Source organism: Vicugna pacos, chromosome 3 (genome assembly GCF_048564905.1).
Source record: "Vicugna pacos chromosome 3, VicPac4, whole genome shotgun sequence".
NCBI lineage: Eukaryota > Metazoa > Chordata > Mammalia > Artiodactyla > Camelidae > Vicugna > Vicugna pacos.
This window is the reverse complement of record NC_132989.1, coordinates 38,724,974-38,751,640: the sequence shown is the minus strand read 5'-3', so window position 1 is coordinate 38,751,640 and position 26,667 is coordinate 38,724,974. Positions and strand designations below refer to the sequence as shown.

General features: G+C 35.5%; 1 protein-coding gene and 1 long non-coding RNA gene across 2 annotated transcripts in view; one reads left to right on the top strand and one right to left on the bottom strand.

Annotated features, from left to right (window-relative positions):
* Positions 1-26,667, top strand: part of LOC140694963 (uncharacterized) — a 66,064-nt gene that overhangs the window by 12,245 nt on the left and 27,152 nt on the right. Inside the window, exons 4-5 of the long non-coding RNA XR_012070619.1 lie at positions 12,019-12,129; positions 18,126-18,296. This is a non-coding gene — a long non-coding RNA (uncharacterized lncRNA). The remainder of the gene's footprint in view (positions 1-12,018; positions 12,130-18,125; positions 18,297-26,667) is intronic.
* The window catches only part of DTWD2 (DTW domain containing 2), a 97,880-nt gene continuing 71,220 nt past the window's right edge, over positions 8-26,667 (bottom strand). The window contains exons 5-6 of the mRNA XM_072957922.1: positions 5,768-5,896; positions 8-250 (exon numbers count right to left, since the gene is read on the bottom strand). Of these exons, the coding sequence (XP_072814023.1) occupies positions 80-250; positions 5,768-5,896 (300 nt within the window). The 3' untranslated portion in view covers positions 8-79. The remainder of the gene's footprint in view (positions 251-5,767; positions 5,897-26,667) is intronic.

The window sequence follows — 26,667 nt, the reverse complement described above, 5'->3', positions numbered from 1 at the left end:
CACAGACTTAAACTGTATAAAAAGTTTACTTGATATTTTCAGCTTAAACTTCATAACCAGCACCATGAGAACAATTGTATTAGATTTTAACACTATTCATTAACAGTTCCATTTTCCTGAGTTTGCGCTTGTTCTTTGGCATTGGCTTAGGATACAATCCATTTTTCAGAAGGTGTTCCTTGCTGAGGCGAATTTGGGCACCATGCTGAAGCTGGAAAGAGCATAAAGCTTGAAGAGGGCGAAGCAAAGTCTGTTAAAATAAAAAAAAGATACTAAAAAAATTGTGACAAATCATGATATTCTATCTAAATTTTTCCTTCAGAAATAGGAATTATAATGTTTTATTATCATTAGCTTTCAACTATGAAAAGCAATAAATACTCTAATAAATACATGGTAACTTCTAAATGAATAATTTTTTTTAAATTCATACCATACACATCACTAAAGAATTCCAGTAAGAAGACACAAATAATAGTTTTCCATATAGGTGGCAGTCTAAATTTAGTTTTATACACTAATATATTCAAATACTACAAAAATTGTTGCCATTATAATAACCAATCTGTAACAAGCAGAATAAAAGAGACGTTTAGGTATAAATTAGTTCGTTTTAGTGGTAGACTAATATAAGCTTCCCGCTACTTGGTAACAATTAGATGATGGCAGCAATGAGTCAGTTTACTAATTCTCTCACACTAGTCCATGGCCTACATACAACTTAGATATCCAGGTTTTGGTGCATTTGAAATAATTCTAACTAATACATACCTGCCTAAATTCAAATATTATAGGGCCAAACATATAACATGAACATGTGGGCCCATAAGATAACAGAAAATGGTAGAGGCAGTAAGACAACTGGAGCATATGTCCTTCCCAAAGTTAATCAAATTCAAAAATTCAGGGGAAAAACCCACTAAGCCAGTGTTTTAAACATATTTGAGTCAGATTCTTTCCTTGGGCCTAAGGCCACTGATCTTAATCTTTTAAATAACAGCAGCAAAAACTTGATTATGCAGATTTAAAAAAATAATAAAAGGAAAAAGATAGATTTAACTACAAAAATTTGACAATGTCAAGGTGAAAATGTATTCTCTCACATACACCAAAGAAGTGGTACCAAATGGCTTAGCAGGGTAAATGAATAATGAACTCTTACAAAAATTGTGGCCATCACTAATAACTACTTCCCCATATCCATTCTTTTCTTCCTTATTAAAAAAACCAAAATTTTATTTAAGGTGGCAATGTGTCCAGCTAATAATATTACACTGATTAACGACAGACACAGTTTATCCAACAAGATGTAAGCGGAAGTCCTTGGGTCGGGCTTCCACAGACATTCTTTAAAGCAAACAGACCTAGCAGGTACAGGCTTTTGCCTTTTCTTCTTTGCCTGGAACGTGATTGTTAGACGTAAGACAACCATTATGTGACTACAGGGCAATAAACATGTAGATTAAAGCCAAATGCATACAATGATGGACAGAAAGACAGAAGAAATCTGGGTCCCTGATGTCCTGTTCAGCTGCATCCCTAGCTTCAGACTGCTCACTTCAGCATTTCTTATTTGCAGAAAAAAGAAACCCTATATGGTTCAATCACTGCAGTAAGGGCTCTGCAACCCATTGTAACTCCTAACTGATACACACCAATAAGAAAGAGACAAACATCTTGGAAAGGCTCTGACAGTGTTGTAGAAAGTCCCTTAGGTGTGTTCTCATACTTTCTTTCAGTACCTTCAATTCTTCAAGCAAGAGAAGAAATATAAAAATGACTATATGTTACTTTAAAGGGTTAACATAGGGAAGTGATTGGATTCTGAAACATCATAGCTAGGAAACTTACCTAGGACCATATACAGATTGAGACAATTAAAGGTTCTATTGCTATTTTATGACATTAATTAGATTCTTCATAGATAGAAGAATATAAGTCTTCCTATGGTTATAGACCTCCAACTTTCACCTCCTGAAGATAAGATTCTGTCAATTTTTGGAAGCAAGAGGATGAATTTTAGAAACAGACCTGGATTAGATCCCCACTCCATCTCTATGGTAGTCACTAGGGTTGTTTACAGATACACCAGTCCTCTTTCATGGTACATGATCAGACTGCATTTTCTAGCCCTCTCTGAAGTTAGGTATGGCCATATAACTTGACTTGGTTAATGAAATGTGAGCATGAATAATGTGTGTCACCTCTGGTGTATGATTCATCACGTCCCCTTATTCTTTCCTTGATAAAAAATAGAATGATGTACCTAGATGGTATGTTCACGAGCCTGGATCCCTAAGTGAATATAATTAGCAGAGCTTCCCCCTGGTAACCCCAGTGGACAGACATTGTGAAAGAGGAATAAATCTCTGTTGGCTTATGCCACTCTGATTTTGGAGTTTTAAGTGACTAATGCAATCACTTACTAGCTATGTGTTTCCAGATAAGTTATATAACCTCAATCTGCCTCATTTTCTTCATCTGTAAAATGAGGAATACAATGTCTACTATATAAAGTTATTATTATGGTGCACTAAGATGATACACTTAAAGCGTTCAGCACATCAGTTGATTGATAATAAATGATAATGTTTCTCTATACATTAATAAAGCATATCTGAGGCAATGTGAAGCTATATCAAAGGTGTACTGATTCAGAAGAACAAAGAAAATGGTCTACTTGAAAAATAAGTTAGTTTCTAAAAGTTTATTTGGGGGAAAATCAGTGTTCTGTAAATCCTTTTGTCTGCAAGTGCAAAGTGATAGTTTCAAAAGACAGTTACTACCAACCAGTAGTGATGAGTAGAGCTAAGGCATTTAGATTATGGCATAGAGCTTTGCCACATCTAATTATAAAAGTTCATAAGGCAAACCTTCGTAAGTGGAAAAGGTTCTATAATAATTAAAAAAAAAAGATTCCAAGCTCAAGGCTTCTAAGGTATGAAAAACTCTGGTAAATATTATAATAGCAGAATGAAAATCACCAACTTTCAGTTCAATTTTCTGTCATTCTATAGGCAAGAATCAGAGAGGCAAGGAAGGGCAGAGGGATGAAACCTTCCTGAGTGCCTTGTGTCAGGCAACTAAACACATTATCCCATTCGAGTCTCACAACAATATTACGAGGTGACTACTTTTTTGGTTTTACAGATAAGAAAACAAACACAAAGAGATTACAAGAATTGCCCACTGGCAAAAACTGATGATGATAAGTGATGAAATTTTAATTCAAACCTGCTTCAAAGCTTGTATCAAGCTATTTCCAAGTGTTTGAAAAACTATTCAAGAATAAAAGATAAGAAAGAATCAACAGACTAAGAAGGCTATTCTATGACAAGTTCCTTATTTTGAGGAGCCCTACCTCTACAGGATGAAGCCAGCTGAAATATTACTACTATCTACCACCATCATCCCCTACCAACATAAGGCATCATTAAGATGCTCCCAATGAAAGGTTCTCGGGGGAAAAAAGGCATGTCAAAGCTCCCCTCCCCAGGAAAGAGAGAAAACACCTACTTCAGAGCAGATGCTAATTGTGTTTCTCAGAGGAATATACTAATTTTTTTATTGTAGCTAGATTTAAATAGGCGGGACTTGGGGTTCCCCCACTAAGAAAGCTAATTGTTTGCCAGGTGTAATCATCAGCAACTTGGGATATTTCATTAAATGCTTTTCTAATGCCCATGCTCCTGCCGATCATCTTATCAGCACCCCCCGAATCACACATTTGATTGTAAAACATCCTTTTTCTACTGCTGGCCATTATACTATGACTACTCCTGGTGACCAATGAAAACCAGAATGAGAATTCTAGGACCTCACTATTGCTTTGGAATTTTATGTTCAACTTGATCTACAGAAAATAATAACAAAAGCTGAAGAAATGGTAGGTCCTGACACCCTTCTGTACCTTAAATTTTGCCTGTTGTTAGGTATTATACTAAACACATAAGCTAAGTTTCCTGCTGTGACAGTACATTAATAGCAGAATAATATATCTTATAAAACTGGAAAGAGGGGAGCAGTAGCAGCATTCGTAATAGTGGTAAAAATCCTATCCCGAACCCTAGCCCTAATATACTACAACTACTACTATTAAAGCACCACCATTAGCAACACTAACGCTTCTGTTTAGGACTGCAGTAAAGACCCAACTCCAATTGTGGGAATAAGAAATATAAGTACATAGGAGATTCTTTTCATAACCCAAAAGGAGGAGAGAAAATTTAACTCTATAGCCAAATAAAATTATATTTTTCCCTTAAGATTTGAACTTTCAATGGGTCCTATGTCTGATGTTAGCTGATCCTAGAGTTTTACAACAGAAAGGAAAATACAGAGACTATACAGAAAGCAAGCTTAAGCAATAGCACTGGGTTTCATCTTTCCTTTAAGACGCCTAAAAAATAGTGTTTTCTGCTCAACAACACACAAAGATGCTGGTGAATAAACAAAACAGAAAGACAAGTATTGGGGTGTGTTAAGTGCTGTGTTGATGGTACGGTCCATGGGAGTAGGTAAGAACACTCCCTGGTCATCTGGAGGAGGGATTTAGAATCCCTCAAGAATTTTTTTTTGCTCAAGGGAGAGAGAATAGAGAAAGAGAAATTGCCTAGACCCATAACAAAGTCTATTCATACAGATACTCAAAATAAACAACGAAAAAAAGCCTACTCATGAAAGCCTCCTTCTTTCAAAAGCAGAAACTCTGACACATTCCATGGTTCAGGGGAGGAGAGAGGAAGAAGGCAATTCAGTGCTGCTTCTGGCATTCTTTAACTCTCCGTGCTCTGGAGGTCTTTTGTTCATTTTCTTGGTAACTAACCCAGTTACTTGAACTGAGCTTTTATCTGGCACACTTTTATAGTAGAAACCACGGTGTAAAATGAGAGAGAGAGAAAGAAGGCAGGAAAGAGTACCTCCTGTGTGTGTGTGTGTGTGTGTGTGTGTGTGTGTATGTGTGTGTTTTAGAGGAGGAAACTATAAGACTCCATTTAATTATGCTCATTATCCTCTGACTTTTCTTCTTGAATTGCATTCATCAAATTTTTTCAGTGATTAAAAAAGGCTAACAATGTAAGTTTTATTTTGCTATTTTTTCTCCTGCCGTAAGTGTAAAGTTTCTTATATGTTCCAAAAGATTGAGATGTTAGTAAGTTCACCGAAACACTATTATTTACTAATGATTATGAATTATATATGAAATCATCAGGCTTTCATGGAAATTAAATAAAATGATGATTGCAGGTTACAACCTTTTCATATTCTGCAGGTTTTTTTCTCAAAAGAATTATATCTTTTTATACTTTAAGCACGGTTAATAAGATAAACAGGAAGTTGGTATACCTCCTCAAATAAAAGCACCAGTGGGGGGAAAAAAGTTGCTTTAAAATGTTCTTTTAATTAAAAAGAAAAAATTCGAGTACAAGAGAACACAAATACTGAAACAAAAATACAGAATATTAAAAGAAAGATCTAGCCAAAAACACTGTATTTAATGTGCTACTTAAAAACAATTTAGCATATTACAAATGTTGTTTGCGCAGCTTAGAATGAATATTTAAATAATGCAATCTGGAATGCTAAACTAACAGAAAAACACCAGAGGGGAAAGGAAGGTTATAAAAGTACAACAAATTTCTATCACAGATATAGTCTACTTGTCACTTGAGCTACAAATTTAACAAGTCTTGTATTTTTAAGTTTTCTAGATAAAATCTAACTAAACTCCTACTTTCAAAAACTACATAGCTTTCCAAAGACATACCTCTTGTATGTAATTATTTTTCTCCAAGATAGAAAGAGCAACAGCTGCACACTCCAGGGTAGAAAGGCACCTATTAGTTGGTTGTGTCCGAATTACATACTGACTAGAAATGCTAGTTTTTAACTGCACCTGAAAGCAAAAACAGAATAATAGAATATAATTTTGAAGTTTAAAACTATAAGGTCTGTTTTAAACAGTAATTACTATAACTTCCTTCCCAAATTGCCAGTTTATAAATATTAAATGTATCAATATCTACTACACATAATATCTTTTCGTTACTATTTTGTTAAATAGAAGCAAGAAGATAGTCACACACGTACCTGACTAAGAAAATACATTCAACATACGTATGAATTCCTACCAAAAAGAAATAAAAAGACTAGTAACCCCCTCCCAGTGGGCAAAGAGTGAATAGATGCTTCATAAAAGAGGATATACAAATAGCAAATAGGTGCATGTAACAGGACCCAACGTGAGTTAATGCAAATTAAAATCACACTGTGAAAACACCTCACTCATCAGAACAATTAAAATAAAAAAGACTAACACCACCAAATGGGGAGGATATGGAGCAAACGAAAGTCTCATAAATTGGAGTGGGAGCGAAGTGATTAATTCACTTTGGAGAATTGACTATAGGGTTTTTTTATCTTATGGTTTTGTTACGGAAACGACAGGCCAGTCAAGAAACAAGCACCACTCGGAGGGTTGGAGTACTCAGATGTATTACGCCAGTGGGCTCAGAGGGGCTTCTGCTCCGAAGCTCTGAGAACCTCCAAGATGTGCGCGTGAGGTTTTATAGGGTAAAGTACAAGCTTGGGGTATTAGGCCCATAGGCATGGAACAGCTTAAGCAGCATTATCATCACAAAAGTGGAGGTGGGGAGGCAGCAAACCAACATTCCAAAGCCAGATATATATCTTTGAAAACCCAGCTGGCTAGCAAAAAAACATGGACAGCAAACCAACACTAATTAACCTATATAGATTTACAAGTTAGTCTAGCAGAACTCATATCAGTATTCCAATACTTAGACTTGTGAGTTATCTTGTTAGCCCAGCCCAGCCTCTCCTTCACATTCCTAGACCTGTGAGTTATCTTGTTAGACCAGCCCAGCTTTTCCTTTACAGTTTATTCCTCTATTATTTCTTATTATAAACTGAAAAGTGTGTGTCCGTGTGGGTGTGAGAGTATACTAACACAGAGATACACATACAAACACACACACGTGTGTGTGTGTGTGTGTGTGTGTGTGTGTGTGTGTGTGTGTGTATGTGTGTGTATATATATAGATATATATATCCTCTTTTAGATTAAAAAGTAGCATATTACAGATACTTTTTTCCATTGAGATATTTCAGCTGAGACAGTGAGACATGAGAAAGGCAACAGAAAATTGAATGTCAGCATTTTTGCCCTTTGCTTCCTACTTTAATTAAATGAAACTCAAGTAATCTTACATTCATAAAGCCATATTCCTAACCCATACTCTGATCAGAAATCACATTTAAGGATGTATTATGAGAAATATAGTTCTTTTACTCTGATTGCTTTTTGTTCAAAGAATTCTCTGCAACTTATTTCCTTTCTTTTCTCAAAGAGATGAGGGGATGAAGAGGAGGAAGAGAGGAAGGAAAGCAAAGTGGGCATCATAAAAGATTCACTATAGAATGTATGTGATTTTGGAATACATTTTTAAAGTATATTTGACTAATAATGTTGTAGATATGATCATATTAAAATTACTCTGCATTTCTACCAATGGAAAAAGTAAAAAATAGATGCAGGGAGGGAAAGCAGTGGAAGAAGATGGTTGAGAAACATGTATAATCATAAAAGAAAGCCTATGATTAAATAACTGTAAGAATAATTCATAATGTTGATTAACTATAATTACTAACAGCTTTGATGTATCATCAGGTCAACTAGTATAACAAAGTACAGTCAACTACTGCTTTCAATATTCAATTCCAAGTTATCACTGGAGGAATTTATATCAGGCATCTGATTAAAACAAAATCTTGAGGAAACATGCAAAATTCACAATGGATTTTGTTTACTGGAATTAATTTGATTTTTAAAAGAAATTTGTTATTTCAGGGGAGGGGAGTTTTTTATTTCTTACTATGGTTCACATCGCTGTATGAAAACAGAATTTGAAATTTATTGTCTGTTAAAAGACTAAAATATCCTTCACAAATTGTCTCTCTGAAAATTATCCACTAACTGGATATATTAAAAGAGAACATATAACTAAGATCTACCATATTATTAGCATAGTATTAGTATTAGAAAGTCACAAGATTTTCTAATCACTTGATCAGCTTCCTTAAAGGTATCCAGGAAAATCAATCTATTCTGCAGGCTTTCTGAAACAACCCTAGTTAGAACAGGCTGAAATAAACTTTTTACTAACATCCTGAAGTCCTGACCAACGGAGGACACACATAAAAACCCTCTTTCTGAAGCAGTCTTTCTTCTATGATCTTTCATAAGCAAGACTGATTATCTGAGCTTATAAACTGTCCTTGAGATACTAAATAGAGGTACTAAACCTCTTCTTCTAGCCCCAATCCCTCAATCCACTTCACTCCTTCCATTTCCTCAGTTTAGTTCAACACTATTATCTAACAGTGGTAAGAGTCCAGCTTTGACATCAGACAGTTGCCAGTTCTAACAAACACTTGGCCACTTACATACAAAGTTTCATGTACTTATTGGGTACTAAGCGCTATTCTAGAAAATGTACATGTATTATCTCATCTAATTCTCACAAAGACCCTGCAGAGTAGGTACTGTTGTTATCTCTGTTTTACAAATGAGGAAGACAAAGTACAGAGGGGTGAAGTAACTTACTCAAGGTTCCAAAATCAATCATGGTAAAGCAGATAAGTCAATTTCTAAAGTCTTTTTTTTTTAACATTTTTTATTGATTTATAATCATTTTACAATGTTGTGTCAAATTCCAGTGTTCAGCACAATTTTTCAGTCATTCATGGACATATACATTGTCACATTTTTTCCTCTGTGAGTTATCATAACATTTTGTATATATTTCCCTGTGCTATACAGTGTAATCTCGTTTATCTATTCTACAATTTTAAAATCCCAGTCTATCCCTTCCCACCCTTCACCCCCCTGGTAACCACAAGTCTGTATTCTCTGTCTGTGAGTCTATTTCTGTCCTTTATTTATGCTTTGTTTTTGTTTGCTTGTTTGTTTTTGTTTTTGTTTTTTAGATTCCACATATGAGCGATCTCATATGGTATTTTTCTTTCTCTTTCTGGCTTACTTCACTTAGAATGACATTCTCTAGGAGCATCCATGTTGCTGCAAATGGCATTATGTTGTCGGTTTTTATGGCTGAGTAGTATTCCGTCGTATAAATATACCACGCCTTCTTTATCCAGTCACCTGTTGATGGACATTTAGGCTGTTTCCATGTTTTGGCTATTGTAAATAGTGCTGCTATGAACATTGGGGTGCAGGTGTCATCCTGAAGTAGATTTCCTTCTGGATACAATCCCAGGAGTGGGATTCCTGGGTCATATGGTAAGTCTATTCCTAATCTTTTGAGGAATCTCCACACTGTTTTCCATAGTGGCTGCACCAAACTGCATTCCCACCAGCAGTGTAGGAGGGTTCCCCTTTCTCCACAGCCTCTCCAGCATTTGTCATTTGTGGATTTTTGAACGGCGGCCATTCTGACTGGTGTGAGGTGATATCTCATTGTAGTTTTGATTTGCATTTCTCTGATAATTAGTGATATTGAGCATTTTTTCATGTGCTTTTTTATCATTTGAGAGCCTGAGCTCTTCATAACCAAGCTAATAATTAAATGGATGAACCCTTAGGCTAATGCCAACATATAAAACAAATGAAAACAAAGCTGTTCTGCTGAAAAGCAAAGCTGAGGCATTCCTAAAGAATTTTAGGAGCCTTATGAACACAGTTAAAAAAAAACACCAATGCTATAGGGGGAGGGGTCTTCCCTTACACAAGTAAGAAAGTTACTCACAAATATCAGTATCTACGTCTTGCTCCAGCCTTGCCAAACTATGAAGTATGCAAAGTTTTTACAGAAAGTAAAGATCTCAGGATTAACGTTGAAACTCAGAAAATCTGACAAAAGTAAGATTAAAGGGGGCATTAGTTACAGACAAAATTATAATATTAATACTACTTCCAAAGCACATTATTGTTTAAGTTACTTTTCTCATATTTGATATTTATTTATTATTAGTTTACAATATTGTGTTAATTTCTAGTGTACAGCATAGTGATTCAGAAATAGATAGATATAGATAGATAGATAGATAGATAGATAGATAGATAGATAGACAGACAGACAGATAAAGACAGAGATACATTCCTTTTCATATTCTTTTTCATTATAGGCTATTAGATGGTACTGAATATGGTTCCCTGTGCTATATAGTAGGACCTTGCTGTTTATCTATTTTATAAATATTAGTATCTGCAAATCCCAAACTCTCTTTTTTTTCTCAGTTGACCTGAGAAACTTAATTTCATAATACAGTTTCTATGGTAAAGCACATTTCCAAAATTACCAAAAAACTTGTACAATACATTAGGTTTAAAATTTAGAACTTTCTTACACATTAAAATGAGAAATAAAGTTATACATTGCTTCTCTAACATACAAAAACTCTGATATAAAAAACATCAATAAACAATTCAGGGCCTAAAAATTAAACACTACAAATTTCTAATTTGAGTAATTTTAAATAATGATACAAAATTAAAATTCTGTGGAGAGACATATTTAGCCAAATATCTTGACTAGTAGTTTTTCCTATTAATAAAAATCTTTAATCTATCATTGTTTTTCATGTAACTCCAAGTAGTCCACAGCATAGCTGAAGTCACTGAGAACTATGGGTATGGAAATACCTACAGAAGGAAAATAAAAAACACATACATTCATGAGATCACAGAATTGGAAGTAATCTTTGTAAGTCAAATAGTCTATCTCCTTATTCTAAGGCATAATTATTTTTCAAAAAAGTTAAGATTGACAGAGTTAATCTAAAGTTTAAAATAATACTGAAATATAATAACTTCTCATAATTAAATAGAAACAAGGTCTTTTCTGAGTTTCTAAGCTTCCTCTCAAATAAAAAAATATTTAATAAAGACATGAAAGCAAAAATTTCTTAAGATTATTGGCTACAATAATTTCAGAGTGATTTTAATAAATTAACAAAACATTACATCACTAAACAAGCCAGAAAGTAGGAAGTCACTAGAGATTACAAAGCTTGGCATTACTTTCTGCTCCCATAGTTTCTATTTATTCCAGCAATATTTAATGGAGTCTCTGTTGAACAGTATTAAAGAAACTAACTTTTGTAATATCCCCTAAAATTTAAATTGTCCAACTTAGCACATCTACATGTATGCATTTGTTCATATTGGGCTTACATCAATTTATATCCTTTATTATACACTAGAACAAAAAACTGATTTAGGATATTAAAAACTGACTTACTAGTCTCATCTAAGTAATAACTAATTTTATAATTTCTAGCTAGTAAAACATTTTTTCACCAAAGATAAATTTCATTGAACAAATTATCATTTCTATTCATTTCAAAAGCTGTCATGGCTTCAAAAACAGCTACTGGGAAATTAACCATAAATTAGCCTAGGTGTGAAGTAAAGCACATATGATACAATTACTTCCCAAGGTCCTGTGTCATTTTAAAATTTACTCTGAGTTAAAATGTATGCCTTTTTATTTTATTAAAAATGCCTATCCCTTCTACTACCTTGAATTAAAACAGTGTGCTTGAACTAGGAGGCAGAAAAGCACAGTACCTAAAGCATGAGAAGGGAAGTTAGACATACCTCAGTTTAACTCTACATAATAGAGGTATGATCTCAAACAAGATTCTTGAACTCTCAGAGCCTAAAACAAACAAACAAAAAATAGCTTAGAAAATGATTGTGCTTTAAGGAGCTAATGTATATGAAGTGATCAGCAATGCCTGCTGTACGTACAGTAAGCACTCAATATAGGCAAAGATATTGCTGAGGGTGGTACTGACGCTACTGATAGTAATTAGGATAGTGCTAGCGATGATTCACAATGCTTTCTTCATAATCTAATGAATAAGCGTGAAACAAGTCAGCTTTACTGCAATAAAGCCAGATGAGTAGCCTGGCAAAGAGTGTAAGGTAAGATGAAACTTAGGACAGAGCCAGAAGAATGTCAACTTTTGCAGAATGGAAGAAGAAAAGCTATGGACTAGGCAGAGAACAAGCAGTCTTAGAAACAGGAGAAAGAACCAGAAGAGAATTTCACTGAATAACAGAAGAACAAGTTACTTTGCCAGGTAAGTAAAATATTCCTAACAGAATCCTGTGGAGAAAAAAAAAAGGTCAGAAAAATTTTCATTAACAACATCATCTATATAAACAAGGAAAATATCAGTACCTTACTCTTTCATCCTTTAAGTATATAATTTGATCATTAAAATGTACAATAATCTCCCAAGGTATTGAATCTTCTATCTAAATCTTCGATATTTCTTTAAAATATTCCAAACAACACTATGTAATGGAATAGATAGACCAAGAATTTGTAACAATTTTTGAAAATACTTTTAAAATTAAATTTTTTCATTTCTTATATGACTCAGCAGGACTATTTTCCCCACCTAATGTTTTCAATGTATTTTCACATCTTCCTCTACCTCTGCACTTGTGTAATTTATCTGCAATGTTTAATTGATCTTATGACAGTAAAAATGGCCGATATAAAAAAATGAGTTGGTTAACAATAGGTTGCTTTGTTCCTTTGAAGAATACAAAGTACAGGATACCTAAACAATAAGAAATTATGAGTTGCAGAGTATCACAACATTTTTAATTTAAGTATAATTAACTTGCAATGTTGTATTACTTTCAGGGGTATATCGTGGTAATTCGGTATCTTTCTACCTTACAAAATAATCACCAGGATAAGTCTAGTTGCCATGTGTCACCATACAAAATTATAACAATATTACTGATAACATCCCCTATGTTGTACATTACATCTCCATAACTTATTTCATAGCTGTAAGCTTGCACCTCTTAATTCCCTTCACCTATTTCACCCATCTGCTCACCCACTTCCCCTCAGGCAACCAACAGTTAGTTCTCCATATCTATGAGTCTGTCTCTATTTTGTTATGTTTGTTTTATTTTTTAGATTCCACATAGTACTGGTCTTTTTCTATCTGACTTATTTCACTTAGCATAATAACCTCCAGGTCTATCCATATTGTCATATATTGTAAGATTTTGGTTTTTTAATAGCTGAGTAATATTCCATTCTGTATACATACCACAAATTCTTTATTTATTCATCTATTCATGGACAATTAGGTTGCTTCCATATCTTGGCTATTGTAAATAAAGCTGCAATGAACATTGGTAGGCATGTATCTCTTTGAATTAGTGCTTCTGTTGCCCTCAGTTAAATATCCAAAAGAGAAACTACTGAGCCATTTAGCAATTCTATTTTTAATTCGTGAGGAAGCTCCATATTGATTTCCATAGTGTCTGTACCAATGTACCTTCCCACCAAAACTGTACCATGGTTCCCTTTTCTTCATATTCTCGCCATCACTTGTTATTTCTTGTCTTTTTTGATAATAGCCATTCTGAGAGGTGTGAGGTGATACCTCATTGTGGTTTTGACTGCATTTCCATAAAGATTAGTGATGTTGAGCATCTTTTCGTGTGCCTGTTAGCCATCTGTATGTCTTCTTTGAAAAAATGTCTATTTATGTCCTCTGCCCATTTTTAAATTGAATTGTTTGGGGTTTTTTGATATTGAATTTTATGAGGTTTTTATATATTTTGGATAATAAACCCCTTATTGAACTCATCATCTGAAAATATCTTCTCCCATTCAGAAAGTGCCTTTCCATTTGGTTGATGGTTTCCTTCACTGTGCAAAAAGATTTTCAGTTTGATGTAGTCCCACTTGTCTACTTTTGCTTTTGCTGCTCTTGTCTTAGGAGACAGATCCAAAAAAAAATGTTTTTCAGACGAGTGTCAAAGAGGATACTGCCTCTGTTTTCTTTTAGGAGTTTTACACTTTCAAGTCCTGCATTTAAGACTTTAATCCATTTGAGTTTATTTTTTGTATGTGGTATAAGATAGTGACCTAGTTTCATTCTTTGATATGTGGTTGTCCAGTTTTCCCAACACCACTTATTAACAAGACTGTTTCTTCCTCATTCTGTAATCTTGGCTCCTTTGTTGTAGACTAACTGACTGTGTAAGTGTGAGTTTATTTTTGGGCTGTTTATTCTGTTCCATTGATCTATGGGTATGTTTTTGTGCCAGTATCATACTGTTTTGATTACTATAAGCTTTGTAGTAGAGATTGAAATCACGAAGCATGATATCATCACATCTGTTAATTATTTTCTTAGACTATTTAAGAAATTTAGACAAATCCAAAAAGTGAATTGATGTTTCTTAAATGAATCCAAACACTATTTAGATAACATAAATCCTGTGTAAGAGCCATTAATGACATAATACGTTCCCCCAGAAATACAGTATGAAATACATGTGCATATGTGCATTTTATAGCATGAAATATATGTGCATAAATGTCAAATACTGAATTTGACAAGTCATTTAGTTTTTAGTGACACATAAAAGGCTGAAAAATTACCACTCAAAAGTGATGAAACACTGATAACTGCAATGAAGAGTAAAAATAATATGGGAAAAGAATACAAGGTGAAGAATTCTTATCAAATTATAGGCACTTCTTTTCTATTCAGTAGGAAAAGATTCTGATTTCAAATTAAAACTGGATTTCCCCAAAACTTATCATTCATCTTTTCAAGTGATTTAAATGAAAATTCTATTAGATAGTTAATCAAAACATTGGCATGTTAATTCCACACTTCTTTGTGAAAAGCATTAATTACAATAAAGGCATCACTATGATGATATATAATATCTAACAAATTGTGGTTTATTGTTAAGTTCTTTTCTACCATCTGCTTAATGAGAGCGTCTCCTGTAGTTTAGCTTACTATTATATTATTAAGATTCCTACCACTTCCTTAATCCATATAAAAGCTATTTGTGTATGTTTCATTTATTGGCAATATCTAGAGCTTAATTCCACTTATCTGTATTAATTAGTGCTTTTTCTACTAGACACGGTCAACAGTCTAAGACAGAGACACAAACATACAAAATCTTTGTAACTATTAGCATGACTTTCATTTTTAAGTAACATTCTCTTCAACAACAACAGTCTTCAATTTCACGTCAACATCCTTTCTAACCTGAGTCTCTGCAAGTGACTACCTGGACAACTCGCTTCTACTTCAGTCTTCTCATAAATCATTCTATATGTCTCAGCCAAATGACTCTCTGAAAACAAACTGGTCACATTATTACTCAGATTAAAATCCTTAGCTTGTTACTAAGCAAAATCCTTCATATGGTCTATAAACTACCCCTTTCACCAACAACACTCTCTCCCCACCTCCCTCACTATAAAGCCAGACTAAGTAAAAAAATGCATTTACCTTTCTCTTTGCCTGGTTAACTACTCCTTATCTTTCAATTCTCAAATGCTAAAGAGGTTTTCATGAATCCCCAATTTCAATCAAATCGCCATTTTAAAGCACCCCCTATAGTCCATTCACAGAATTTGCTTTAATTTGCAATTCTATACTTAACTAAGTGACTATTTTCACACAATGTTAACTTCATTGAGACATGGACTATTTTACTTACTGCTGTCTTCTAGTGTCAGCAGCAGTGTCCAACACAGTAGCTGGTGTTTAATAAATATTGGTTGAATCAGTGAATGCTGATCATAGTCATTAGAAAATAAACAACTATAGCTATAAGTTCAAACTTAGCAGTTAATACTTAAATTTATGGGTTTTTTGTAACTTACCAAAGAAGATATGGAAATGAGAAGTGAAGAAAGGAACTGTATAAAGAGGTTAGGGATTTGTGTCTGAATTTAAACTTATGAAGCTCACAATTATTTTTGCCAATTATTAACTTCTATATAGAAAAAATTGGGAAGCAAATATTATTAGTCACAATTTATCTCTTTTGAAGGACTTTAGTAAGTTTATAAAGCAAGGAGAGACCACTGACATCACACAAATCCTATAATAACTAGATAATCAGCCAATTGTTCATATTATAGAAGGAATACAACCCCATTTAAGCTGAGAAACCCATAAAAAGCAATTAGACTTTATGAAGCAAATATGAATTGTTTAATTTTTTAAAAACATATTTTGCATATCAAATCCTCTTCTAGGAATGTTAAAAGGATTATTGTCTTTTATTCCATGCAATTCTAACATTGTTTTCATAATGTAAATCTGAAAACCTTACATCTAAATACTTCTAACAATTTCTTTTGAGATAGAGAAAAAATTCAACTACAGCAAAACTCAGCATATTATTGAAATCTACATCAAGAACATAAATAAGTTATCTTTTCCAAACACTATGCTGTAATCCAAAGTGACATTTTTAGAGCACTCATTTGGAGAAAAAATTCTTGAGGGAATAAATGTCATGCAATTTTTTAATTGTATAATTGAGACAGGAAGTGGGCACGGCACAGCCATTCAAGGAATGCTACAGCAATTAACATCAAATGGTGGAAGATTCAACCCTCAGTAGGCTTTGAGGCTCAGGATGATGAGAGATTTAACTTCTAGTAGATCTTGAGCTTCATTATACACCCACTGTAATATATTAACATGGTGAATAACACGCCCACAGGCATCATGGCAGTCCCAAGGCTAGCCACAAAAGGTCAAAGAGTGGGAAATGGCCAACTTCATGGGAATCCCAGCCCCTTCCCCTGAGACTGGTCCTTTCACTTATTAGCACATGAAGCCACTAAGCCCATAGAAACCAGCAACACGGCACCTTGCTGCCGCCCCTCTCTCTCTCCCTCTTCGGAGACGGCCCACATTCTGTGTATGGAGTGTGTACCTACTTTTAATCTGAGCACCCAACCCCCACACCTCATGGCCTTTCTCTTGCCTTTCAGTGTATCTCTCTGAATAAATCTACCTTCACTCAACTGTGGCTCGCTCTTGAATTCTTTCCTGTGCGAAGCCAAGGACCCACACTTGGCAGGGCACGTCCCAGGGGCTCAACCGAGACCTGGCACACAGCCCTTCTCGTACCCCACATCTGTTTTCCTGCATCATAATCATATAAGGAAAGCAGATGTCACAAAAACCTTCTCTACAACTATTATATTTGTCTAATCACTTATATACATATGTACATACATGCATAATTTTTCTACCAAAAAAAAATCGAGATACCAAAGCTCCTAAATTGTCAACTCCAAAATATGTATAAACCTGATACCATGGGAAGCCAGTGTTTCATGATCAATGATATTATACCATTTATTTGTTCCTAAGACATTTAGCATTCTATATAAAGTTGGAATTTTTAAAAAGATTTTCAAAAAATCATGGAGACACTTTTTCAGTAACTACATCATTTCTATTTTGTTCCTTAAAAATAAAATGTTTATAATCTTTTACCCTAATTTCTCATAATAACATATTTACATTAGTTATAAGTTCTAAAAGAAATCCTAAAAAAGATGGAGTGTCATGCAGACAGAGAGGATATTTGTTAACTTACAAACCAAACTTTTACTTAAAGTGAATGGCTTTGGAATCATTTAATAATATTGCATATGGGTGGATACTTAAGTATTATATCTGTACTAATGTAATAGTTGTCTTTTGATCACTCAAATATCATCTTTAGTGTTAATTTTAGATATATTTTAAACCAATGTAGAAAACGTTGACTCAAATTTTCACTTATCAAAATTCTGATGAAAGATAAAGGTGCTTATCTGAAAGTCTCAAATAAGAGTAAATACTGGGTTTGGTGATTTTCAAAAACAAATATCATTAGTATTAAGTCTAACATGAAAGCTAAATAGAATAGCATATAACTCAAGGTTACCATCTTTCTTAGCAAAATATTTTTTTAAAAAACTTTGCATTTGTGCTTCCACTATCTATATTCATCTTTGTCTTTTCCAGATATAAAAATTGCATGTCAATTATAAAAGACCTACAAGATTTAGGAATGCACAATAATAAAAAGTGAGCGTGCCTGTAATGTCACCACTCAGAAACAATGACTACTTATCATATGGTATTTATTTGTCCAACACCTTAATTTTTAATACATAATTATAAAATTTTTAATATCCACAAAAGAAATATGTAGTATTTTAGTTATAAAGTACAACTAAAACTGGCATTCCTGAATCTTTTAATAACTATTTAAGAAATACAGAGGACTTCCGGGCAAGATGGCGGAGTAGAAGGACGCTTGTAAGTCACCCTCTCCCACAAATACACCAAGACCCACATCTACAGACCCACTCAGCCAACCAGAGCACATGCGGAACTCCAACAGATCATCGCCCTCTTCAAAAGATAAAGACGCCAAAAATCTGGTAGGAGAAAAGGAAAAAAGAAAGAACAAAAGGCAAAGCAGAGCGGGACAGGTCCCGCGGGGAGGGAGCGGCAAAGGAGGACTGGCGCTTGCTCGCTGGGTCTACCCTCTCCAATTGAGAGGCCAGCGGGACGGAGGGGGAGCCTCCAAGGCTCGGATCTGTACAGAGCAGCCCTTGTCTGACAGAACTAAGTTAAACGGGCACAGAGCGTCCCCCCGACACCCAGCCTGAGACGCGGGCCGGCAGCGGCGGGCAGGGCCAGGCTGCACAAGCCGGTCGGAGGATGGGGGCGGCTGCACGGAGGCAGCTCCAGGGGACTGTAAGGGGCTGGGCGCCGGGACTGTGGGTGTACAGGACAGAACAACCTGGGCCCTCCATAAAACAGCAAGGTTGATGTGCTCTCGGGGGAAGGGTGCATACCCCCATCTCTGAAAACCCGCGGAAACTTTTCAGGGGAAGAGGGGCGGGGCCCAGGCAGAGCCGCCATATTCTCCGGCGCTTAGCACCCAGGCAGGGGCAGAGGCGAAACCTGCGTCCGCACCGAAGGGCTTAGCAGCCTCAAGGGCCAGACTGAGACGGGCCTACAGCCCGGGGCAGATAGGATCCTTCCATTCTGGTCCCCCAGAGAACTTGCTCCACAAAGACAAACAAGCAGCTGGGTCTTGGCTCGGAGCAGGGACGAGGCTGCCCCTCGGTCTTCCCCGAGCCCACCCGCGGAGCACGACCAGGGCGGAGCGCTGGTCAGGGCGGAGCGCCGGCGCAAAGCGCGCAGCCGCACAGAGCAGCGGAGCTACCGGCGGCGCAGGCAGAGGGAGAGCGGCCCCCCGCCTGTTCAGCAGGATCACAACCCCTGACCGAGGTGCTGGGAAGGGGCACGACCCGCCCTCCTGCCTGGCCAGTCTGCAACATCTGACTGCGGCATCCGGAGGGGCAGTGACCCGCCCGCCTGCAGCAGAGGAGAGCTGCATCTGACCCCGTGTTAGGAGGAGGCGCGATCTGCTTGCCGACAGGTGCTGGGAGCAGCACAGAAGAGGGCGCCAACGCAGGGCCTATGAAAACAAGCTGAGCTTCCAAAACAGGACGAAGACAGAAGGACATCACATTAAAAGCACACACACTCCAGGAGAACACCGACAACCCCCCCCTTTTATTTTTTTTGTTTTTTTTGTTTTGTTTTGTTTTTTGTTTTTTTGGGGTTTTTTTTTGTTTTTGTTTTGTTTTGTTTTTAATCTGTTTTTACCTGTTCTATTTTCAATTACTCTCTTAATTTTTACTTCTTAATTCATTTCTATTTCTCTTGGGTTTTGATGTCCTGTTATTGATTAGACACAGGCTTCAAACACATATATTCATCTCCCCACCCCCTTTGTTTTTTTTTTTTAAAGGTTTTAAAAGGACGTCTCCACCCGATTAATATTCTGCTTCAACCCACTCTTCTATTATTCATTATACATTGTTTTCAAACCCTCTTTCTCCCTTCTTTTAAAAATCTTTCTCTCTCTCTATTTTTTCTTTTTTTTTCCTAAATTCTATTCCTAAATAGGCATTAGATAGATAAAATCCTTAAGATCCAAAATAGACAACTGATACTCCATAAACCACAGTGCCAGAGAGGTATGAGCAAGATGAAGAAGCAGAGAAACCTTTCCCAATTAAAAGAACAAGAGGAATCCCCTGAAAGAAAGCTCAATGAAATAGACATCGATAGCCTACTAGATCAAGATTTCAAAAAAGGAGTGATCAAATTGCTGAAGGAATTAAAAGAGATAATGCTTAGAGAAATAAAATATGTCAAAAATGAAATTGAAGCTATAAAGAAGAGCCAAGCAAAATGGGAAAACTCACTGACAGAGATGAGGAATGATCTAACAGTGGTGCAAAGCCGACTAGTTAATGCAGACGAACGAATTAGTGATCTAGAAGACAGGGCAACAGAAAGCACCCATTCAGAAGAACTACAAGATAAGCAAATAAAAAATAATGATAATAGCATAAGGGACCTATGGGATAATATAAAGCGTCCCAATCTTCGCATAATAGCGGTCCCAGAAGGGGAAGAAGGATCAAAGGGGATTGAAAAGGTTTTTGAAGAAATCATGACTGAAAACTTCCCAAACTTAAAGAAGGAATCAGATATACAAGTACAGGAAGCTCAGAGGGTCCCAAACAGGAAGAACCCAAATAGACCCACACCAAGACATATCATAATCAAGATGGCCAGAGTCAAGCATAAAGAAATGATTCTAAAGGCAGCAAGAGAAAAGCAAAGAGTGAACTACAAGGGAACCCCCATAAGGCGCTCAGCTGATTTCTCTACAGAAACACTACAGGCCATAAGGGAGTGGCAAGATATATTCAAAGCCCTGAATGAAAAAAAGATGCAGCCTAGGATACTTTATCCAGCAAGGCTATCCTTTAGGATAGAAGGAGAAATAAAGAGTTTCACAGACAAAAAAAAAGCTGCAGGAGTTTAGCAACACTAAACCCATGCTAAAAGAAATATTGAAAGGGCTATTCTAAATAGAAAAGCAGCAGGATGCTACAGAAATGAGAAACGTACAACTGGAAAGGTGATAACTCATGAATTACAAATAAAACACGAAATTATAAAAGAAGACATACAAATCACTGAGAGTGGGAGAGGGAGGCAGGGAAATATAGAATTTTTTTTTCTTTCTTTTTTAAAATTTTTTTAACAGGATGGGTTTGAGATCATGTTATTATCAGTTTATTAAAAACGGGTATAGGTTAATAGATTTACAAAAAAGGGTAACCACAAGTCAAAACTTTACAAGGGAGTCACAAAAATTAAATAAAATCCATGATAATACAAAGGAAAATTACCAAACCACAAAAGGAAGAAGAAAGGAACAAAGAGGATATACCAATTCAACTGCAAAGATAAGTTCAAAATGGCAATAAACACACATCTATCATTAATTACTGTAAATGTTAATGGACTAAATGTTCCAGTCAAAAGACATAGAGTGGCAGAGTGGATAATAAAGCAAGAACCTTCAATATGCTGCATACAAGAGACCCACTTTAGGGAGAAGGACACATATAGATTGAGAGTGAAAGGATGGAAAAGGATATTCCATGCAAATGGAAAAGCCAAAAAAGCAGGTGTTGCAGTACTGATTTCAGACAAAATAGACTTTAAAACAAAGACCATAAAGAAAGATAAAGAAGGACATTTTATAATGATTAAAGGAGTGATACAAGATGAAGACATTACACTCGTTAATATATATGCACCCAATATAGGAGCACCTAAGTACATACAAGAATTACTAACAGAGATAAAGGGGGATATTGATGGGAATACAATCATAGTTGGAGATTTTAACACTGCATTAACATCACTAGACAGATCTTCCAGACAGAAAATAAACAAGGCAACAGAGAAATTAAATACTACAATAGAAAAACTAGATTTGGTGGATATTTTCAGAGCTTTACACCCCTAAAAAATAGAATATACATTCTTTTCAAGTGCACATGGAACATTTTCCAGGATCGATCATGTACTTGGGCACAAAAGAAACCTCAACAAATTTAAGAAGATAGAAATTATCTCAAGCATCTTTACTGACCACAATGCCATGAAACTGGAAATCAACAACAGAGAAACAAAGGAGAAAAAAAGAAAAGCATGGAGATTAAACAATATGTTATTGAAAAAACAATGGATCAATGAGGAAATCAAGGCTGAAATTAAAAAATACCTTGAGACAAATGATAATGAAAGCACAACCACTCAAAACCTATGGGACACAGCAAAGGCAGTGCTAAGAGGGAAGTTTATAGCGATACAGGCCTTCCTCAAAAAAGAAGAACAATCTCAAATAAACAGGTTAACCCATCACCTGAATCAATTAGAAAAAGAAGAACAAAAAGCCCCAAAAAGCAGCAGAAGGAAGGAAATAATAAAGATCAGAGAGGAATTAAATACAATAGAGATTAACAAGACCATAGAAAATATCAACCAAACCAAAAGCTGGTTTTTTGAAAAAGTAAATAAAATCGACAAACCTCTGGCCAAACTCACAAAGAAGAAAAAAGAGAGAGCACAAATTAGCAAAATAAGAAAGGAAAATGGAGAAATTACAACAAACAAAATAGAAATACAGAATATCATACGAGAATATTATGAAAAACTATATGGAACCAAACTGGATAACCTAGAGGAGATGGACAAGTTTCTGGAAACATACTGTCCACCAAAACTGAATCAAGAAGAAACTGAACACTTGAACAATCCGATCACTAGAAAGGAAATAGAAATAGCAATTAAAAACCTCCCTACAAATAAAAGTCCAGGACCGGATGGCTTCACCGGGGAATTCTACCAAACATACAAAGAAGAACTCATACCAGTCCTTCTCAAACTCTTCCAGACGACTGAAAAGGAGGGAATACTCCCAAACTCATTCTATGAAGCCACCATCACCCTGATACCAAAACCAGGCAAAGACACTACAAAAAAAGAGAATTATAGGCCAATATCACTGATGAACATAGACGCCAAAATCCTCACCAAAATTTTAGCAAATAGAATTCAACAACACATAAAAAAGATTATACATCATGACCAAGTGGGGTTCATCCCAGGGACACAAGGCTGGTTCAACATACGCAAATCAATCAATGTAATACATCACATCAACAAGAGAAAGGACAAAAACCACATGATCATCTCAATCGATGCAGAAAAAGCATTTGATAAAATTCAACACCCATTTATGATAAAAACTCTCGCCAAAGTGGGTATAGAGGGAACATATCTCAACATAATAAAAGCTATATATGACAAACCTATAGCCAGCATAGTTCTCAACGGTGAAAAACTCAAAAGCTTCCCACTAAAATCTGGGACAAGACAAGGATGCCCACTATCACCACTCCTATTCAATATAGTCCTGGAAGTCCTAGCCACAGCAATCAGGCAAGAGAAAGAAATAAAAGGGATCCAAATTGGAAAAGAAGAGGTAAAAGTGTCATTATATGCTGACGACATGTTACTATATATAGAAAACCCTAAAAGGTCCACAAAAAAGCTACTAGAGCTGATCGAAGAATTCAGCAAGGTAGCAGGTTACAAAATTAATGTTCAAAAATCAGTTGCCTTTCTTTACACTAACGATAAATCAACAGAAAAAGAAAGTAAAGAAACAATCCCCTTTAAAATAGCACCCAAAGTAATAAAATATCTGGGAATAAATCTAACCAAGGAGGTGAAAGAATTATACACAGAAAACTATAAACCATTGATGAAGGAAATTAAAGAAGACTTTAAAAAATGGAAAGATATTCCATGCTCTTGGATTGGAAGAATCAATATTGTTAAAATGGTCACACTGCCCAAGTCAATCTACACATTTAATGCAATCCCTATCCAATTACCCAGGACATATTTCACAGAACTAGAACAAATCATAATAAAATTTATATGGAACCATCAAAGACCTAGAATTGCTAAAGCATTACTGAAGAGAAAGAAAGAGGCTGGAGGAATAACTCCCAGACTTCAGACAATACTATAGAGCTACAGTCATCAAGACAGCATGGTATTGGTACCAAAACAGACATATAGACCAATGGAACAGAACAGAGAGCCCAGAAATGAACCCACAAACTTTTGGTCAACTCATCTTCGACAAAGGAGGCAAGAATATACATGGAATAAAGACAGTCTCTTCAGCAAATGGTGTTGGGAAAACTGGACAGCAGCATGTAAAACAATGAAGCTAGAACACACCCTTACACCATATACAAAAATCAACTCAAAATGGATTAAAGACTTAAACATAAGACAAGATACAATAAACCTCCTAGAGGAAAACATAGGCAAAACATTATCTGACATACATTTCAAAAATTTTCTCCTAGAAGAAATAAAAGCAAGAATAAACAAATGGGACCTAATGAAACTTACAAGCTTCTGCAGAGCAAAGGAAACCAGAAATAAAACAAGAAGAAAACCTACGGAATGGGAGAAAATTTTTGCAAGTGAAACCGACAAAGGCTTGATCTCCAAAATATATAAGCAGCTCATACGACTCAATAAGAAAAAAATAAACAACCCAATCCAAAAATGGGCAGAAGACCTAAACAAGCAATTCTCCAAGGAAGACATACAAATGATCAAAAAACACATGAAAAAATGTTCAATATCACTAATTATCAGAGAAATGCAAATCAAAACTACAATGAGGTATCACCTCACACCAGTCAGAATGGCCGTCATTCAAAAATCCACAAATGACAAATGCTGGAGGGGCTGTGGAGAAAGGGGAACCTTCCTACACTGCTGGTGGGAATGCAGTTTGGTGCAGCCACTATGGAAAACAGTGTGGAGATTCCTCAAAAGACTAGGAATAGACTTACCATATGACCCAGGAATCCCACTCCTGGGCTTGTACCCAGAAGGAAATCTACTTCAGGATGACACCTGCACCCCAATGTTCATAGCAGCACTATTTACAATAGCCAAAACATGGAAACAGCCTAAATGTCCATCAACAGGTGACTGGATAAAGAAGGCGTGGTATATTTATACGACGGAATACTACTCAGCCATAAAAACCGACAACATAATGCCATTTGCAGCAACATGGATGCTCCTAGAGAATGTCATTCTAAGTGAAGTAAGCCAGAAAGAGAAAGAAAAATACCATATGAGATCGCTCATATGTGGAATCTAAAAAACAAAAACAAAAACAAACAAAGAAACAAAAACAAAGCATAAATACAGGACAGAAATAGACTCATGGACAGAGAATACAGACTTGTGGTTACCGGGGGGGGGGGGGGGGGCGGGGTAGAGGGTGGGAAGGGATAGACTGGGATTTCAAAATTGTAGAATAGATAAACAAGATTACACTGTATAGCACAGGGAAATATACACAAAATGTTATGATAAATCACAGAGAAAAAAATGTGACAATGAGTGTGTATATGTCCATGAATGACTGAAAAATTGTGCTGAACACTGGAATTTGACACAACACTGTAAAATGATTATGAATCAATAAAAAATGTAAAAAAAAAAAAGAAATACAATATAACCAAAATGATTAACACTCTTATGATACCCCTCCCAATATGCTCCACACACTCAGAGAAATTTAGATAGATAGGTAGATTCACTAATACATCTCTCTCTTTTTTTTTAATGAAGGTACTGAGAATGAACCTAGGACCTTGTGCATGCTAAACATGTGCTCTGAGCTACTACCCTCCTACTGACCCATACATCTAATCTCACTTAAGAATGTCCTTTGCAGACATTGTGGAAAACAGTATGGAGGTTCCCCCATAAAACTAAAAATAGAAATATCATATGACCCAGCAATTCCAGTCCTGGGTATATATCCAAAGAAAATAAAAACACTAATTTGAAAAGATACATGTACTCCAATGTTCATAGTAGCATTATTTACAAAGGTCAAGATACAGAAGTAAACTAAGGGTATATCAACAGATGAATGGATAAAGAAGATGTGCTATATATATACAACAGAATACCAGTTAGCCACAGAAAAGAATGAAATTTTGTCATTTGCAACATGGATGGACTCAGAGGGTATTATGCTTAGTGAAATAAATCAGACAGAGGGAGACAAATAACATAGGATATCATTTATATGTGGAATCTACAAAGTGAAACAAAATAGTGAATATAGCAAAAAAAGAAAGAAAAGAAACAGACTTACAGATAAAGAGAACAAACTAGAGGTTATCAGTTGGGAGAGGGAAAGAAAGATGGGCAAGAAACAGGTTGGGATCAAGAAGTACAAACTATTACGCATAAAATAAATAAGCTACAAGGATATATAAACAAATAAAGCACAGGGAATAGAGCCAATATTTTATGATAACTACAAATGGAATATGACCTTTAAAAATTGTGAACCACTATGATGTACACCTAAAATTTACATAATATTGTAAATCAACTATAATGCAACTAAAAAGAAAGAAAAGAATGTCCCTAGTAAAATAGTAGAGCTCTCCTGATAAATTTGACCTCTTCTAAGATAATCACTAATTTTTTATAATCCTCTTACTTTCAGACATTGCTCAATTTTGCCTATATGAACTTTATAAAAAAGGTATATATTCTATGATGTCTTTTTAAGAACATTTTATTTGAGGGACTCATCCAACCATATTTATTCCTTCATTCATTTTCATTTCTGTCTTACAGTATTCCTGTATGTGAATTTGCCACAATGTATGTATTCATGGAAACATTTGAGTTGTTTAGAGTTATGTGCTATTATAAATAAACTAATAAAAACTCCTGTGTCCTAATATAGAAGTACAGCAGTTTCATCAGAGTATATACCTAGGAGTAAAACTGATA